General features: G+C 38.5%; 2 protein-coding genes across 17 annotated transcripts in view; one reads left to right on the forward strand and one right to left on the reverse strand.

Annotated features, from left to right (window-relative positions):
- The window catches only part of LOC138751434 (glycoprotein-N-acetylgalactosamine 3-beta-galactosyltransferase 1-like), a 60,631-nt gene extending 54,044 nt beyond the window's left edge, over positions 1–6,587 (forward strand). For 14 of the 15 annotated variants that reach the window (XM_069913688.1, XM_069913686.1, XM_069913693.1 and 11 more), the window contains one exon: positions 1,884–6,587. In XM_069913688.1, coding sequence (XP_069769789.1) covers positions 1,884–2,039 — 156 coding nt within the window. In that variant the 3' untranslated portion in view covers positions 2,040–6,587. The remainder of the gene's footprint in view (positions 1–1,883) is intronic. The other variant, XM_069913691.1, reaches the window with a different exon arrangement.
- The window catches only part of LOC138751433 (collagen alpha-1(XXVIII) chain-like), a 216,801-nt gene continuing 204,088 nt past the window's right edge, over positions 4,847–17,559 (reverse strand). Inside the window, exon 36 of one of the 2 annotated variants that reach the window (XM_069913684.1) lies at positions 4,847–5,472. In XM_069913684.1, the coding sequence (XP_069769785.1) occupies positions 5,452–5,472 (21 nt within the window). In that variant the 3' untranslated portion in view covers positions 4,847–5,451. Of the gene's footprint in view, positions 5,473–7,747; positions 10,259–17,559 lie in introns of those variants that run through there. The other variant, XM_069913685.1, reaches the window with a different exon arrangement.

Genomic DNA, 17,559 nt, shown 5'->3' on the forward strand with positions numbered 1-17,559 from the left:
AAGAGAAACAAAAAAGAACTCTGTGGTGACCTGAAAGAAAGAGGTTATCATCTGGAGAACCCTGAGGCAGCAAGTTTCGTCAGCAAGACAATGATGTGACTGATTAAAAAGGAATCAGTTGTGGGTGTCCAGCGAACAACAAATCTCTCTCTGAAAACTGACAAGAACCTTCCTGAGCAGTAACCATTTACCTTTCAAGCACCAAAGCATGGTGAACTTTGTAAGTGTTAAATTCTATGCACAGTATAAGAATTGCCTGCAACCAGTGAACTTGGAGGAATGAGAAGTGAGATTGGACTGTGAACCAAAGAATTTTTCTGAACTTACACACATTATGTATAATTGTGCTTAGATTTAGAAGGGTGTTAGGTTAGTTAAGACAATCGTGATAAGTTAAAATGTGATTCTGTTTTCATATTTAAAGATAACGTAAAGCAACATTTGTTTAAGTAACCATTTGTCTTAGTGAATATCTGTTGCTGCTGGGTTTTGGGGTCCTCTGGGCTCGAAACACTAGGTTGCCTCTCTCTCTCTGCAATTGTTTTGACTTTAGCTGCCTGTTTATTTGCAGGCCACCTGCGCTTTAGAAGCGTACATTTAGCTTTGAATGTACATTCTGTTTTTCAAGTTGCATTTAGAATTTTTGAAGAAAAATTCTGGTCGGTGGTTGTATTTCCCACAATGGAAGCATTGTTGACAGAAGACCTCCTGACCAGTAGGTCTGGTTTACCCACATCCATGTTTTTATCTGCCATTTCAGAGCTGCAGGTCACTTTGTATGCAATATGTAATATAACGTCTTCATCCATTGTGAATAATGTTTGCCTTGCTTGGCGATTTGCCAGCCCCATCACTAATCTGTCTCACAGTGCATTATTTAGAAACTGCTCGAAATAACAGTGCTCTGCCAGTTTGCGCCACGTTTGCTTCCACAATACTGTGGGCTACGCAGTAGTAGTTAAACCATTCTACATAGTTATCACAACTGGAAAAGAGAAATTAGTTCTTCTCGATAGAAGGTGAGGTGGGTAATGGGTGGAACAGAGGGAATTCTCTGATAGGATGTATAATGTAGGACTGTGGGGCAATTTCACCCGATAGGGTGAAATAATGTGAAAGTGGAAGCAAACTGAAGGATGTTCACAGATCCTCTTCCTTGGGGAAAGTGAAACATAACTATGTACACTTGGGAATCCCTGGCACATCTCCACTCAAAGAGGACCACCAAAAATCTTGAATCTGTATCCAAGGAGTACATGGAAACTCAATGTAAATGTCACCTTCCAAACTACCCACTCAGGCAAACACAAATTCTGGGAGTTCCTCGTGGCCTTGTCAGCTATAGCCTGAATATAGGCAAATTCAAAGTCTGTGTAGATCTGGTTGAGTAATGTTAATTCCTGTGGAATTAACTTCAAACATCCCATGAAGAGGTGCTTCATCCCACATGGATCTGTAGTCACAGCAGTATCTGCAACCTTCTGACTTGGAGGTAAGAGAGATACAGCTGGCATGCAGAATAATGGGTTCCAAGGTCATTTTTCAAAACCTACACAGCTGTAATATATGCTCTATTCATTTACGTGGTTATAGATGTTGTATAGGTGACCCCCCCGCAATCAGGAAGTTGCACTCCTAGAAAACTATCTGCACTGCAATTTTTAAAAACCTAATGTATGCATGTTTCTAGAAATGAGAGTCAAAATGTTTATTTAATTATTTTTTTTATGTAATCTCCATGAAAGTGAATCCATGTATCAATTTTTTTTTGGTAGTGATTTATGAATTTTTTAAGGATGAGTTTCCATTGCTTAAACTTTTATAACACGGGATCACCTTTATAAATCTGGGATGTTTTTTGATGCAGTTCATTTTCTTTTTAGGGTCCTGGATGTTGTTCTGATCTGGCTGTGTCATTCCATTATATTAATTCAAAAACCATGTATTATTTAGAATACTTGACTTATCATCTACGACCATATGGCTACAGATATAGATATAATCCAGATGCCATAGCAAAGAAATTGGAGTCGACATAGATTTCTTAAAACATCCATTCAAGCGACGCTGCAGGACATTCATGTATTGGCAATGAATAATCATCCAAAATGTTTGATTTATTTTTGTGCAAGTTACACTGGACCATAGAAATATTACAAGCAACAGAGGTAATTGTAAATACGGTAACTATCCACATGGATGGAAATGATCACACGAGGACATGAGTCTGACTTTTTTTTTTAACTACTGGCTTGAAATAGCAAGCAAAAAGATTGTATCACAATGAATAAAGTATGTTTGTGGTCTTTCATGAATTAGGAACTATATTGTCTTGGTTCTTGATGTATAAATGACGATAGGAAAGATCTGGTTCATCTTCTGGTCTTTGCTGGGTTTGCTCCATGCTTTCAACAGCAGTTTCGGAGTATTATCATTGCCATTTATGATCTTGCTGGAAGACCTGTTTAATGGGAACAGAAGTGATCAGATTTTCCTGAAGGCCATTACGGATTTGGACAACTAATTGGTAATTTTTAATTTCAAAAATGTTGAATTGTAACACTGATGTAATTGCACCCCAGTGGGACTTAAAGCAGATGATGCAATAAATCCTATTGAAGGAAATTGCTTTAAGGGCCATAAAATATTTAATTTTTGTCATTACATATATTGTTAATGGAGAGAAGACCCACGATAAACATAAATAGCTTTAAAGTTTGGGATTAATCAAGGGGGTAAATTTAACTTGTGTAATATAGAATTGTAAAGGAAAATTTAACTTTAAGGTAACTTTAATTTTGAATATATTAAACCAGTTGCCTGTTCACTTTATTCATTTTGTACTTTTGGGCAAAGTCAAAATGACTATTGGTTGCTGTGTTAAAGTATTATCCACAGTCACCTACTTTATTGCTATGGTCCTGCATTATATATTTGTTAGGAAACACTAACCGATGAAGGCCATCCATGACTGCTGTGGTCATTTTTCTCAATGTATTCCTTCATCTAAACCCCAAGCCCCTGTTCACATTTTGTACTTTTTTTTTTTCCAGTTGGTCAGATGCATGCTCATTCATTGTTAGAAGAAATGACAGTGCTCATTTTCAAATTAGTGCAATGCAATAATTTTCAAAATTTTAAACACCTCTTTAAATGTATGTTTGATTTTTTTTTTAATTTTGTAAGGGTCAATTTTCAAGAAATTTGAATTAGAAATGGTTTTTATCTAAAATGTAATAAATCACTTTTAAAATTTTGATTGTGTCAGACTAGAAGGTTTTATGGACCATTGGATGTTGCTCCTGTTAGTGTCCAAACACACTTGTATTTGGCTTTTTTAAAATTAAATAATTTTGTGAGAAAGTTTTTTTTTGGCAAATTCCATGAGTTTAAAGTGAGTAGGAAAAATACATGTAGACAGGACCTAAGTTGTAGCTGCTAATCAGCCCATTTTTCTGACCTTGTTGTCCTGGACTCCATCCCCAGCTCTGGCTGCACACCTTGCTTGTACTCTGAACCCCCCCAGAAAAAAATAGGGGACTAATGAGGGAGCCAGAATGCAAACCATCAAGGTTTCTGAACAATCGAATGCCAGATTATTGGGGCTTTGATTAATATTCATGTTTGACTTTTATGACTACTAAATAATAAAACTGCATTCTTTTCTGTCTGTAAAATTATGCTGATTGAATATCTGGATTTGGTTTGGAATCTTTTTATGAAGAACTAAGGAAAATGTAATGATATTAGTTGAGTTTTGTACATATATAAAGGTATTGTTCGATAGCAATGGTGTCCTTGTTTAAATAGTTTGGATGGATCTTTACAAAGATGTGATGAATGAATTTTTTGGGATGTAATATATGCTTTTGCCTCAACCTGTAAATACAGGCTGAAGTAGAATGTCAACATCGATGTCCAATTTTCATGATAATAGAAAGCATTTTATACAAATGTTCATATAAATTCTGAGAAAATGTTTGACTTTTTTACATATCTGGCTGCCCCATTTACACAGGCCATGGAATGATTTTATCATCTCACAATAATTTTGATGTTGCTAGATGTGGTAAAACAGGCTCTGAAATGTTGAAAAGCAAAAAAAAAGTGCAGATGCAGGAAATCTGAAATTAAAAACTGAATTCTGGAAGCATTCAATCAGATGAACAGGATCAACAGAGAGAAATAGTTATTGTTTTGGGTTAATGACAACACCCAATTATTTGCAATAAAATGTAATGTACTTAAATGACAGTCTCTGCAATGCACTTGTTGAAATTAGTAGAGATTAAATGTTCACTATTTAGTTATAGCTGATGTCATTGCACCATACTTTGAATTTGGAAACTTTCTTATGGGATGTTAACATTTTAAAATATTCTCCCCGGCTATTCATGTACATAGCATATAATGAAACACAAGCTTGGGTTCTCATGCACATATATAGATTTCTGTAAATGTTTTCCTTGTTTAATGTCATTTTATGATTGAGTTCATGAATTTTATTCTGTATCACTGCACAATTGATTAATTAGCATGGACTATCCAATGAATGCATCATTGACTGGCTTTTGATTTAAAAAAAATTATGCTGAAATCAGATTTTGAACAAATACAGTGAATGGGTGAATCGTAGAATAATTAGGGAGGAGGACAGTTAGTATGATAAATCCAAAGCAATTCTGGAGCAAGTCAAAAGCCACAACCATTGATGTGGAACTTTGTTTTCTTTCGGATACTTATCCCTTTTGGCTCTTGGGTAAACTTGTGCCTCTCACTTTGTTCTTTTAGATTGGTCACAGTGTTTGAGCTACCGAAAGAAAATAGACACACACACCGAGAGCAGTTCAGATTATACAAATGTTTATTACAAATTCAAAAGCTGATTTCACACTACAATATGCAAGCCCTTCCCAACTATACTTATCAACGCTTGGACTGGTCCCAACTGCCGAAGTGAGGCAATGACTGCACACTTGTAGTAGGTTGTCAGGGCGCCGGTAGCAGCTTCTCCACCTCCCCTGACCGGGACATTAGCTGGACTCCATAAGTTCTTCTTCTTCTTGCTGAGAGATGTTGCCACCTCTCGGAGAGTCTCAAATTTCAGCAGAGGGACCATGGCTTATATTACCCAAAAACTGCTTACCCAAGCACCTATTCCCAGCACAGCAAAAAAAGATAAGCAAGCAAGCTAGCTTCAATCGAATAACAAAATTTTCAGCTTATCACTGAATACAATGGTTTATTTTGCATCAAGGCTAGGCTTCTGACGGTCTGTGACCAAAATAAGCAAGAAGATTAAATGTTCTTGGTACACAGATGTCCTTTTGTCAGATAACTGCATCTCTGGCCTCTTGGTGGAATTTAGCTTATGTCTGCTGATTCTTGAAAAACAAGCAGGTTCTCAGCCTTGCAGAACCCAGAGTTGCAAAAATTAATAAAAACAGGTTCTCAGCCCTGCAGAACCAAGATCTGCAAATTAAGAAAAAAACAGGTTAGAATCTTCCATTACAAGGCAGCACGTTACAAATGCTGAGCTCTCTGTGGTAAATAAATAAATAAATAAATAGATCGATTGATAGAAGTTCCCAGCCACCTTCAGTGAGCTCTGCACATGAGGTCCCAGTTTTTTTCATTTTTGTACCTTTTTTGGAATTTTGTCCACTAATTCAAGTTGTTTTTCAATCTTTCTAGCAAAGTGCAAATCTTCTCATTTCACAGCTAGAAATGTAATCTGCCATTTATTTGCATATTCTGCCACTCCTTCCACGTCATCTTTAAGTACATTAAGCAGAGCTACTGCAATAAATGCTGTCCATACCAAGCAAGTAAACCAGTAAATGCCATTTATTCAAACCACGCATGTCCCTTTTTAGGGGAAGAGACAGGCTCACGGGAGTGATGTCATAATGCTGTGTGAAGCCTGGACGTTCCCCTGGCAACGCGCTCCTGCAGCCTGGAACTTCTGTTCAGTGGGGGGGTGGGAAGCCCCTGACCCCTGCTGCGCTGGCTGTTCACTATGGCGATTTGGCCCGTCGTGTGCAAGTTGACCCGGCCCGCTACAGATACATTTATTCCTGTGATGCTGCCTGACCTGCTGAGTCCCTTCAGCGTTTGTTTAATAGCATTAGCATTGTCTGCTCCCCACAAAAGCAGTTTATTTCTCTGTCCAACAATTTCAGTGTGGAAAACAAACTAGGATACAATAAAACACTGCCATATTATAATGAAGATCATGACTTGGAAGATAAGCACACTTTTATAAATGTGTTTTAATGTTAATACATTTTTTGCAGAAAATTGGAAAACCATATTTGTCACATCATGGCCTTGTGAGTTCTCGTCCTTGATCTCTTAGAAATTGCAATTTACTTCATTAATTTGGTTCATTAGCTATTGAAAGTGTTTGGCTACATCTTACAATACAGCATTCAGAGGTTATCTGGAAATCAGACACTGGTGCATTTAGATTCTGCATCCATTGTACAGCTGCAGAGGACAAATGTCATGAGATAAATAGCTAAATATGGGTTGTGTAAGACCTTTTGAATGGATTTGCCAACTTGATTAAAACCTAAGTACTGTGATCTGTTTATTTACATATTTTCATTTAATTTTTAAATATATTTTAGTTTAAAATATTTTGGTAAAATTTATTATTAAATTTAGTTTTAAATAGTTTAATACACAAAAGTTCTTGAGAAACTCAGCAGGTCATGCTTTGTTCTTTATGTAGCATAGTTATGTAACCAATGTTCCAGGCATAACCCCTTCATCAATGTATGAGCAAAAAGCAGGCAGAGACCCCTGAATAAAAAATAATGGGAGGAGGGGAAGGGCAAGAGCACAGGTCCACAGGTAAGATGTGGGTGGGAGAGCAGAAAAGTTTTTTTTTAAAAACTGGCAAAAGTTATAAGGAGAGGGGCTCACTCTCTGAATGGAGAGGGAAAGGAGTTAAGAACTGAAGGAAAAGAGAGGGATAGGGAGAGAGTGAGAGAAACAAGGAAGGGGCTTAACAGAAACCGAAGAAGTCAATGGTAATACTGTGTGGTTGGAGAGGGTGCAGACAGAATATTAGCTGTGGTTCTTCCAATTTGTGTGTTGTCTCAGCTTGGCAATGCATGAGGCCATGGAGATGTGTGTTGGCGTGGGAGTTGGGCATGTAATTGAAATGGTTGGGCACAGGGAGGTCCTTGCTATTGCAGCTGACAGAGTGAAGCTGCTCAACGAAGCGATCTCCCAGTCTGCATTCAGTTTCTCTTATGTTGGGGAGGCCACAACGAGAGCACCCAATGCAGTAGGTGGCCCCTGCAGATTCACGTTGCTTCATCTGGAAGGACTGTTTGTTGTCTTGAATGGTGGTGAGGGAGGAGGTGTGGGCTCCAGAGTAGAGTGATTAGTGGGAAGGGATGAGTAAACGAGAGAATCATGGATGGAGTGGTCCCTCCACAAGGTGGAGAAGGGAGGAGAGGGAAACACACACATCTTCCACAGCACTTTTTTATTTCAGATTGCCAGCACCTGCAATATTTCAGTTTTGGATAAAGCTGTTAAAGATTGTTGACAACACAACCTCAATTATGGCTCGACCATGGCAGTTGTATGGAAACAGATATTCCAAGAGTTAAGAATAAGTAGCAGTTAGATGCAGACTTGCAACATATTTTGAGACTTTATTGGCTTTATAAGGAATATGACACATTTAAGTTATTTTACCCATTTTATTAATATTTATTATTTAATAGGTCATACCTTAGTATTTTGAATCAATTTTCCACAAAATTCTTGCCAGGAAGCAAATTTTAATACTGATTTCAGCATTGAATAGAAAAAAATTGTCAAAATGACTGACTTAGGATTAACATTCAAGAATAATACAAGGAAGTTATAATTCTTCAGTAACTTAAAAAAGTTTGGCTTTGTCTTTCAGAGGGGTGCCCTGATATAGATAGTTACAGTTCTTATAATTATAGGCTTTGTGTAGAGAAAGAGTTGGGCTTCACTGTTGTAGAGGAGCCCAAACCTGGAGATCATAAATTCAAAAGGAAATTCAAAATGAACACTTCAAAAAAAATACCAAGAATGTGGCATGTAGTTGCATAATTTTCTGAAGTTCAATCACAGTATGTTGTAGTTGCCAGAACAACCATTCCAAATTGAGAACGTTATGGATGAGTCTCCTTTTTGACAAGCAAAAGCCATGGTTGAATCAAAGGATTCACACTCTGCTGAGAGTGAGATCGATGCCATTTGAGAATGGTGATCCCCAGATCTCTACAGGAAGTCCAGGAATGACCTATGTAAAGCTATGTTAGCAGCAAAGAGACAGTTCTGAGGGAAGCTAGAAACAGAGACTCACCAGCTAGATACTCAGCAGGGTTTGCAGCCATTGCATCATACATGGTGAAGCCTAACATCATAAATGACTGTGCTTCATGGCCCGATGAGCTGAAAACTTCTAACGCTTTGAAAAGGAGATTTCAATGGTACCAATGAGAATCACTGCAGAAGCTGGTGACCCTGTAATATCTGTCTCTGAAGCCACCATCAGAACACCTTTCAAGAGGGTAAACCCTTGCAAGGTGACAGGCCCTAATGGTGTCCCTGTGCGAGCTAATTAGCTGGACTCTGTTCAGAACATTTACTATCATTGCTGCAGGCAGAGTTTCCCATCTTCAAAAGGGGATCTATCATACTGGTACCCAAAAAGAGCTGGGTGAGCTGCCTCAATGACTATCACCCAGCAGCATTCACATCTATTGTGATGAAATGCTTTGAGAGGTTGGTCATTGTCTGAATTAACTTGTACCTAAGTAAAGACCTGGACCCACTGTGATTTGCCTACTGCCACAATTGTTCCACAGCAGGTGCAATCTCACTGGCTATCCACTCAGTTCTGGCTCACCTAGACAACAGGACATCAGGTTGCTTTTCATTGATTACTGATCAGCTTTCAACACCATCATCCCCTCAGAACTGGTTAGTGAACTTCAAAATCTGGGTCTCTGCACATCCCTCTGCAACTGGAATGTTTTCCGCATTGGAAGACAATGTGAATAGGTATCAATGTCGCCTCCACACTGACAATCAACACAGGTGTACCTCAAGAATGTGTGCTTAGCCCACTGGTGTACTCTCTCTATACCTATGTGGGGCTAGGCACAATTCAAATGCCATCTACAAATTTGCAGATGACATATGCCATTGGCAGAATCACAGATGGCAATGAAAAAGTGTACAGGAGGGAGATAGATCAGCTAGTTGAGTGGTGCCATAACAATCTTGCACTTGACATTAGCAAAACTAAAGAACTGATTGTGGACTTCAGGAAGGAGAAACCAGGAGAACACAAACCAGTCCTAATCGAGAGGTCAGCAGTGGAAAGGGTTAAGAAATTCAAAAATCTATCCTGGGGCCTTCATATTGATACAATCATGAAGGCTCGTGGGAGGATATACTTTGTTCAGCATTTGATAAGATATGCTATGTCACCAAAGATTCTTGCAAATTTCTACAGGTGTACCATGGAAAGCTTTCTGACTGGTTGCATCACTGTCTGGTATGGAGGTGCCAAACACTAATTAATTTATATTTTTAAAATGTAAATTATGGACCTGTAATGCTGTCGCAAAACAACAAATTTTATGACACACATGTTCATGACAATTATTTCTGATTCTGATACAGTCCTGGCCAAGGAGAGCATAGTTCCTTCCTCAGTGGATAATCAGATTAATGTTTATGTTTTCTGATCATTGTCAGTGAAATTACCATTTTAAATTCCAGACTTGCTCAATTAACTGAATAATAATCTTCCAGTTGTCACATTGATCAGGCCATTTCTATTTGAATAACATTAATGTATTTAAGGGGACTCCAGAAAATGTAATGGGCAAGCATGAATCAAGCAGTGTGCGATTAGAGTTAGATGGCTTAGCATCACCCTAAGCTTAGGTAGAGCATATCAGGAAATCTATGGAGTTATTAACATCTTTGTCATCAGGTAAATGTTGATCCTTCTCAGTCGGGAGGACACAGTGAGTTATCATTGTTGCATTAGAATTTCCACCAAATATTTTATAAATTACTGACTTCTTACAATCCTATTTTATTTCAGTTTTCAACTCCTCGTGTCAACAACAAAATATGTAATCTAATCAAAATGGTGAGTATGTTTTAGGTTCAGTAAGGTGGTGCCTTTTCTTCAGGGGCAAGAATTCTTCACAAATACTTTTGTGATTAATCCTTCTGTTCACTTCTGTAAAGTAAGTAAAGAATTGTATTATTGGTACATATTCAAAATCAATATTCTGCTTCTGAAACAAATTCTTTTGTTTTCAGTAAAAACACAAAATGCTGAAGGAACTCAGCTGGTCAAACAGTGTCCTTTATGTAGCAAAAGTAAAAATTGAGGCCACTTGAGGCCTTCAAGTGTTGGCTTCTTTCAACAAATTCAGTTTAACCTAGATTCATTGATTTTGGTAGATATTTTGCCAATCTATTAACTAATGTTTTAGCAATAATTTTATAATCCATATTCAGTAAAGAGATTGGTCTATAGGAGGTAGGATTTAAGGAACCCTGTCTTTTTTAGGATCACTGTGATGACGGCTGTTGAGGAAGGTTCTGGGAAACTATGTGTCTCCACTGCTTGATCCACCATGTTCATAAGAAGGGGGATTACAAGATCTTTAAATTCTTTATGGAATTCAGCAGGGAAACCATCTTACCCCAATGATTTTCCATCTTGTAAGAGCTCAAAGTCAGTGTAATCTCTTCATTTGAGAAAGGGGTATTCAGCCCTTCTCTCTCTTAATATAAATTCTGTAGCTATAATGGACACAAGAACTCATCTATTTTTGTATGATCTTTCCTAAATTCAAACTTATATAATTCTTTATAAAATCTTTCAAATGTTTCATTTATTTCTTTTGATTTATATAATAACATACTATCCCTTGTTTGGATCACATTCATTTTTCTCAAGGTTTCTTCTACCCTATTTGCAAGGACAAGATTTTATGGGTTTGTTCCCCAGTTCATAAAACTGCTGTTTAGATCTTAAAATTAGTTTTTCCATTTTGTATGTTAGTAATGTGTTGTTTTTGAGTTTCTTGTTCTATATTTCACTTCTGTAGTCTTTCTTTGGTAATGTTTTATCAATTGAGCTATCCCCTGTTCTGAAGCACTAACTTCCTTCATATGTCTCTTTTTTATACTTTTTGAAGATCCAATTATTTGGCCCCTTAAATAAGCTTTCAAAGCATTCCAAATTAAGAAGTTGACCTCAACAGAGAGGCAGTTCATCTCACAGAACAACTCAATTTGAGCTCTAACAAAATTACAAAATTCACGTTTCCCAACAGTAGTGTATTTAAGCACCATCTATATACATCATGGTTTGTTGATCTGGAATTATAATGGCTAACATCAAGGGTTCATGAAAGAAGACAATCTACAAACAACATAATTAGATTATTTTTTATAATACATTTAGCACAGTCGGGATTCGGCTTTGGGATTGGCCGTGGCTCTAGATGTGGAAAAGGCCTTCGACAGATTGGAATGGGATTTTCTTTTAAGGTACTAGAGAATTTTGGATTGGGCTAAACATTTATTAATTGGGTGAAGATTCTTTACCATAAACCCAATGCTAAAATTATTACAAACGGACAGATGTCTCCAATTTTTCCATTGAATGGGTCCAGTAGACATGGCTGCCCATTATCCCCAGTGTTGTTCAAACTGGCAATAGAACTACTGGTGGAAACCATTTGATGGGATCCAGACATAAAGGTGTACAAGATGGGCCAGGAGGATCATAAAGTCAATCTTGATGTGTTAGTATATTTGATAGATCCTGGGAAGTCATTGACTAAGGACCACACTGGAAGATTATGGTAAAATTTCAGATTATATTTGGGTAAGAGTGAAATTAGCCCGTTAACAAATGGGGATTATAGACAATATCAACAAAAAAGTGTGTTCAGGTGGCCAGAAGAAGGCATAAAATATTTAAGAATAAAAGTAGATAAAAAATTATGTAATTTCGACAAACTTAATTACCTCTCCTTGTTCTGTGAGATGCAAGAGGGTTGGAGTGTTGTTTAAAAAAGGCCCCATAAATAAACGAAGTACTCGAGATGGCAGAGGTCGACAGCATCGAGTCCACGCTGCTGAAGATCCAGCTGCGCTGGGTGGGTCACGTCTCCAGAATGGAGGACCATCGCCTTCCCAAGATCGTGTTATATGGCGAGCTCTCCACTGGCCACCATGACAGAGGTGCACCAAAGAAAAGGTACAAGGACTGCCTAAAGAAATCTCTTGGTGCCTGCCACATTGACCACCGCCAGTGGGCTGATAACGCCTCAAACCGTGCATCTTGGCACCTCACAGTTCGGCGGGCAGCAACCTCCTTTGAAGAAGACCGCAGAGCCCACCTCACTGACAAAAGGCAAAGGAGGAAAAACCCAACACCCAACCCCAACCAACCAATTTTCCCCTGCAACCGCTGCAACCGTGTCTGCCTGTCCCGCATCGGACTTGTCAGCCACAATCGAGCCTGCAGCTGACGTGGACATTTACCCCCTCCATAATCTTCGTCCGCGAAGCCAAGCCAAAGAAAGAAAAAGAGAGCCAGATGTAGGAGGTAAATTATTGGAAGGAGTTCTGAGAGATAGGATATATAGATATTTGGACAGCCATGGGCTGATTAAGGATAGTCAATGTGGTTTTGTGCATGGCAGGTCATGTTTAATGAATCTTGTGAAGTTTTTTAAGGAGGTTACCAAAAAAGTAGATGAAAGAAAGGCTGTGGATGTACATAGACTTTAGTAAAGCCTTTAACAAGGTCCCACATGGGAGTTTAGTTCAGAAGGTTAAGATACTAGGTATCCATGGGTGTGAATTAGATTCGTAATTGGCTGTGTGGGAGAAAACAGAGAGTGATATCTCAGATTGGAGGTCTGTGAATGGTGGTGTGCATCAGGGACCTGTGTTTTGACCATTGTTGTTTGCATTAATGTGGTAAATTAGATCAGCAAATTTGCTGATGACACAAAAATAAGAGGTGTTGTGGACAGTGAGGAAGATTTTAAAAGCTTGCAGAGGGATCTGGACCAACTGGGTGAATGGGCCAAAAAATGGTAGATGGCATTTAATGTAGACAAGTGTGAGGTGTTGCATTTTGGAAGGGCAAATCAAGGTAGGACATACACAATAAATGGTAGGGCACTGAGGAGTGTGGAGGAGCAAAGAGATCTGGGAATAGAGATACATTGTCCCTGAAGGTGGTGTCGCAGATGGACAGGGTTGTAAAAAAAGCTTTTTGGGATCGTAGGCTTTATTAATCAAGATATTGGGTATAGGAGTTTATATATTATGGAAAAGATGTATAAGACATTGGTAAGGCCAAATTTGGAATATTGTGTGTAGTTCTGCTCACCTAACTACTTGAAGGTTATCAATAAGATTGAAAGAGTGCAGAATTTAATGAGTCTATGAAAATTAAAAGAAAATATTCAAAAAAATGAAAGAGTGCAGAGAAGATTTACTAGGATGTTGCCAGGTCTTCAGAAGTTGAGCTACAGAAAAAGACTAAACAGGTCAGGACTTTATTCCTTGGAGCGAAGAAGAATGAGGAGAGATTTGATAGAGGTTTACAAAATTGAGTGGTATAGACAGAGTGCATGCAAGTAGACTTTTTCCACTTAGCTTGGGGAGATAAATATGAGAGGTCATGTTTTTAAGCTGAAAGGTGAAAGGTTTAGGGGGAACATTAGGGGAAAGTTCTGCACTCAGAGAGTGGTGGGAGTGTGGAATGAGCTACCATCTGATGTGGTGAATGCAGCTTGATCTTAGGTTTTAAAAATAAATTGAATAAACACATGGATGGGAGAGGTATGGAGGGTTATGGAATAGGAGCAGGCCAATGGACTAGTGGAATGATGGTCGAATCATCGAATGAAGGGCCAAATGGTCTGTTTTCTGTGTTGTAGCATTCTATGGTTCTATATTTCTATGGTCTACATCAATTTCCTCCTGGTGCTCCAGATTTCTCTGAACCTATTAAAAAGATGTATAAAGATTATAGGTTAATTGGCGTATTGTGGGATATGGGCTTGTGGGCCAGAAGGGCATTTCACCATGCTCTATGTCTAAATTTAAATGAGAGGGAGAGTAATTCTGGTTCTCCTTTCAGGGAACAAGACCGGGAAGATGATGTAAGTATGCAGAAATGAACACTTTGGATCCAGTGATCATAATGCCATTAGTATCAAGATAGTTATGGAAAAGGTTAGATCTGGTCCTAAGGTTAAGATACTAAACTGGAGAAAGACCAATTCTGATAATATCAGAAAGGATCTGGTAAGAGTGGATTGGGACAGGTTGTTTTCTGGCAAAAGTCTGCTTGGTAATTGAGAGGCCTTCAAAGGGATATTTTGAGAGGACAGAATTTGTATGTTCCTGTCAGAATTACAGAGCAACATATATATAGGGAACCTTGGTTTTTGAAAGATATTGAGGCCCTGATTAAGAAGAAGTGGAAGGTAAAAAGCAGGTACAGGCAACATTCAATAAATTAGGTACTTGAGTAAATAAAAAGGAAGAATATACTTAAGAGAACTAAAAGAAAACATGAGGTTGCTCTGCAGACAAGGTGAAGGAAAATCCAAAGGGTTTCTACAGATATATTAAGAGAGAAAAGATAGCAAGTGTCAAAAAATCGTTACTTTGAAGATCTAATTGGTCAACTATGCATTGAGCCAAAAGAGATGGGGCAGATCTTAAATGATTTTTTTTGTATCTGTATTTACTTGGGAAATGGACACAGTCAATAGAGTCTATATGTGTGGGGGAAAACAGCAGCCCATTCATGCACCCAAAACAGATTACAGAGGAGAAGGTGCTTGTTGAATTAAGGCAAATAAGAGAGGATAATTCAAGGTCTGGCAAGGTATTCTCTCTGACAATGAGGGAAGCTTGTTCAGAAAGCAGGGGCCTTAGCAGAGGTACTTAAATCGTCTTTAACCATGGGTGAGGTGCCGGAGAATTAGAGGATAGGTAATGTTGTTCAATTATTTAAGAAAGGCTCAAAAAATAATCTGGGAAATTATGGACTAGTGAACCTGACGTAAGTAGTGGGTAAATTATTGGAAGGTATTCTAAGAGATTGGATATATATAGAGAGGTATACAGGGATTGATTAGGAATAGTCAATATGGCTTTATGTCACATCTTACAAATCTTATAAAATTTTTCATGGAAAAATGCTGAAGGAAATGCAGTGGATAATCTACATGGACTTCAGTAAGACATTTCACAAGGTCCCATATGGGAGCTTGGTCAAGAAGGTTCTGTCACTTGGTATTCAGGATGAGGTAGTAAATTAGATTAGACTTTGGCTTTGCAGGGGAAGCCAGAGAGTGGTGGTAGATGATGCACTACTGGACTGGGACCACCCACATATTGGAAGAACAATACCTCATTTTCTGTCTATGGACCTTCCAACCAGATGACATTAACATCAACTTCTCCAGTTTCCATTGCTCCCCCCCACCCCATCTATCGCTGTGTCTCCTTTCCTCCAGCTCTGTCTCTCTTTCCTTTCCCTCTGCCTCCTTTGCCCCAGCTCTGCATTCATAGTGCTGCCCTCCCACTCAATTCTCAGCTTTCTTCTCTCCTGTCCTCATGTCCATTTAACACCTTTTGTCTGTTGGTCTGTACTCCTCCTCCTGCCATTTCCTTCCTTTTCCCCATTATTTTAATTCAGGGAACTGCATGCTTTTTACTCATGGCTTGAAGAAGGCCCCAGGCCTGAAATGTTGGTTATATATCTTTACCTCATATGAACGCTGTGAGAGCTGCTGAGATCCTCCAGCATTTCTGTGTATTTACTAAGTAGATTATTACCTCTCTGACTGAAGGCTTGGTACTACTGTTATGCCCCAGGGATCAGTGTTGAGTGCATTGCTGTTTGTCATCTATATTAACGATCTGGATGACAATGTGTTAAATTTGCAGATAACACTAAGATTGGGGGTGTAGAGGAAAGCGAGGAAGGGCTCTAAGCTTGCAGCAGGATCTGGACCAGCTAGAAAACTGGGCTGCAAAATGGTAGATGGAATTTAATGCAGACATGTGTGAGGTGTGGCATTTTTGGAGGACAAACCAGTATAGGACTGCCATGGTAAATGCCAGGGCACTGTGGAGAATGGTAGAATGAAGGGATCTGGGAAAACAGATATATAATTCCTCGAAAGTGGCATCACAGGTGATCATGTAATAAAGAGAGCTTTCGGCAAAGTGGCCTTCAAAAAACTAAGTATTGAGTACAGGAGTTGGGATGTTATTTTGAAGGTGCATAAGACATGGGTGAGGCCAAATTTGGACTATTGTGTGCAGCTTTGGTCACCTACCTAGAGTAAAGATATCAATAAGATTGAAGGTGTACAAAGAAAATTGACAAGGATGATGCCTGGACTTGAGGAACTGAGTTTTAGGTTGAATAGGTTAAGACTATTCCCTGGAGCAACAGAGAATAAGGGAAAGTTTGATAGAGGTATACAAAATTATGAGGGGTATAGATAAGTTAATGCAAGCAGCTTTTTTTTCCATTGAGACAAAAACCAGAGGACATAGATTAAGGGTAAAAGGTGAAATGTTTAAGGGGAACGCTTGGGGAACTTCTTCACTCAGAGGGTGGTGAGAGTATGGAATGAGTTGCTTGTGGAGGTGATTGATGCAGGTTTGATTTTGACACAAGACAAATTTGATTAGGTATATGGAAGAGAGGCGGTGGAGGGCAATGGAAATGGCAGCAAGGCTGTTTACTCATAAGCTGAAATCAGATTGGAGGGTTTGCCTGTAAATTGCAGTAATGGTTGCAAACAATGAACTCTCTGAATAATACCAGCAGCTCTGCACTATAAGATCCTGAGCTCTCTGACTATTACAACATTGGAATGATACTGGAGTCAAAAACACTTTAATAGAAAAAACTTGGAAGATCAGATGTCTGGAAAAGTCTGTGTAACATAAATCTTTGCTGCAAATGAATCTGTGATTGAAATGGGATTGGTAGCATCATTTTTGGTCTTCTCACTATTCAATTCCAATTAAAAAAAACATAATTAAATTTCCAATTAATGGTCCTTTTAACTGTTTGCTGGTGGAATGCTGAGTACAGGTGTAACTGAAGCCAATCATTGTAATAAAATCTCCGAGGGAATCCAAAATAAGTGTCTATATTCAAAAAAGGGCAAAAATGTCAAACTTATAATGACAGGGAGTTGTTGAAGTGAATTGTGGAGATGCATTGTAAGGATACAAAGGGAAAGTTAATAGAATGATACCCTAGCAGATGAGAAAAGACAAGAGGAAGCTCAAGGTTAGGCTAAATGGCCTGTTTCTTTCATACATACCCAGCAACTCCATGCAATTCTCCTCAACTCAACTTACTTTAGAATCGTAATACTGAGTCACTTGCTGTGTTTCTCCAGCACTTTTGTGTTTTGCATCAAGTTGGCCAATAAATTTTGTCTATAGATGGAGCAATTG

This window comes from Narcine bancroftii, chromosome 1, assembly GCF_036971445.1.
Source record: "Narcine bancroftii isolate sNarBan1 chromosome 1, sNarBan1.hap1, whole genome shotgun sequence".
NCBI classification, from domain to species: domain Eukaryota; kingdom Metazoa; phylum Chordata; class Chondrichthyes; order Torpediniformes; family Narcinidae; genus Narcine; species Narcine bancroftii.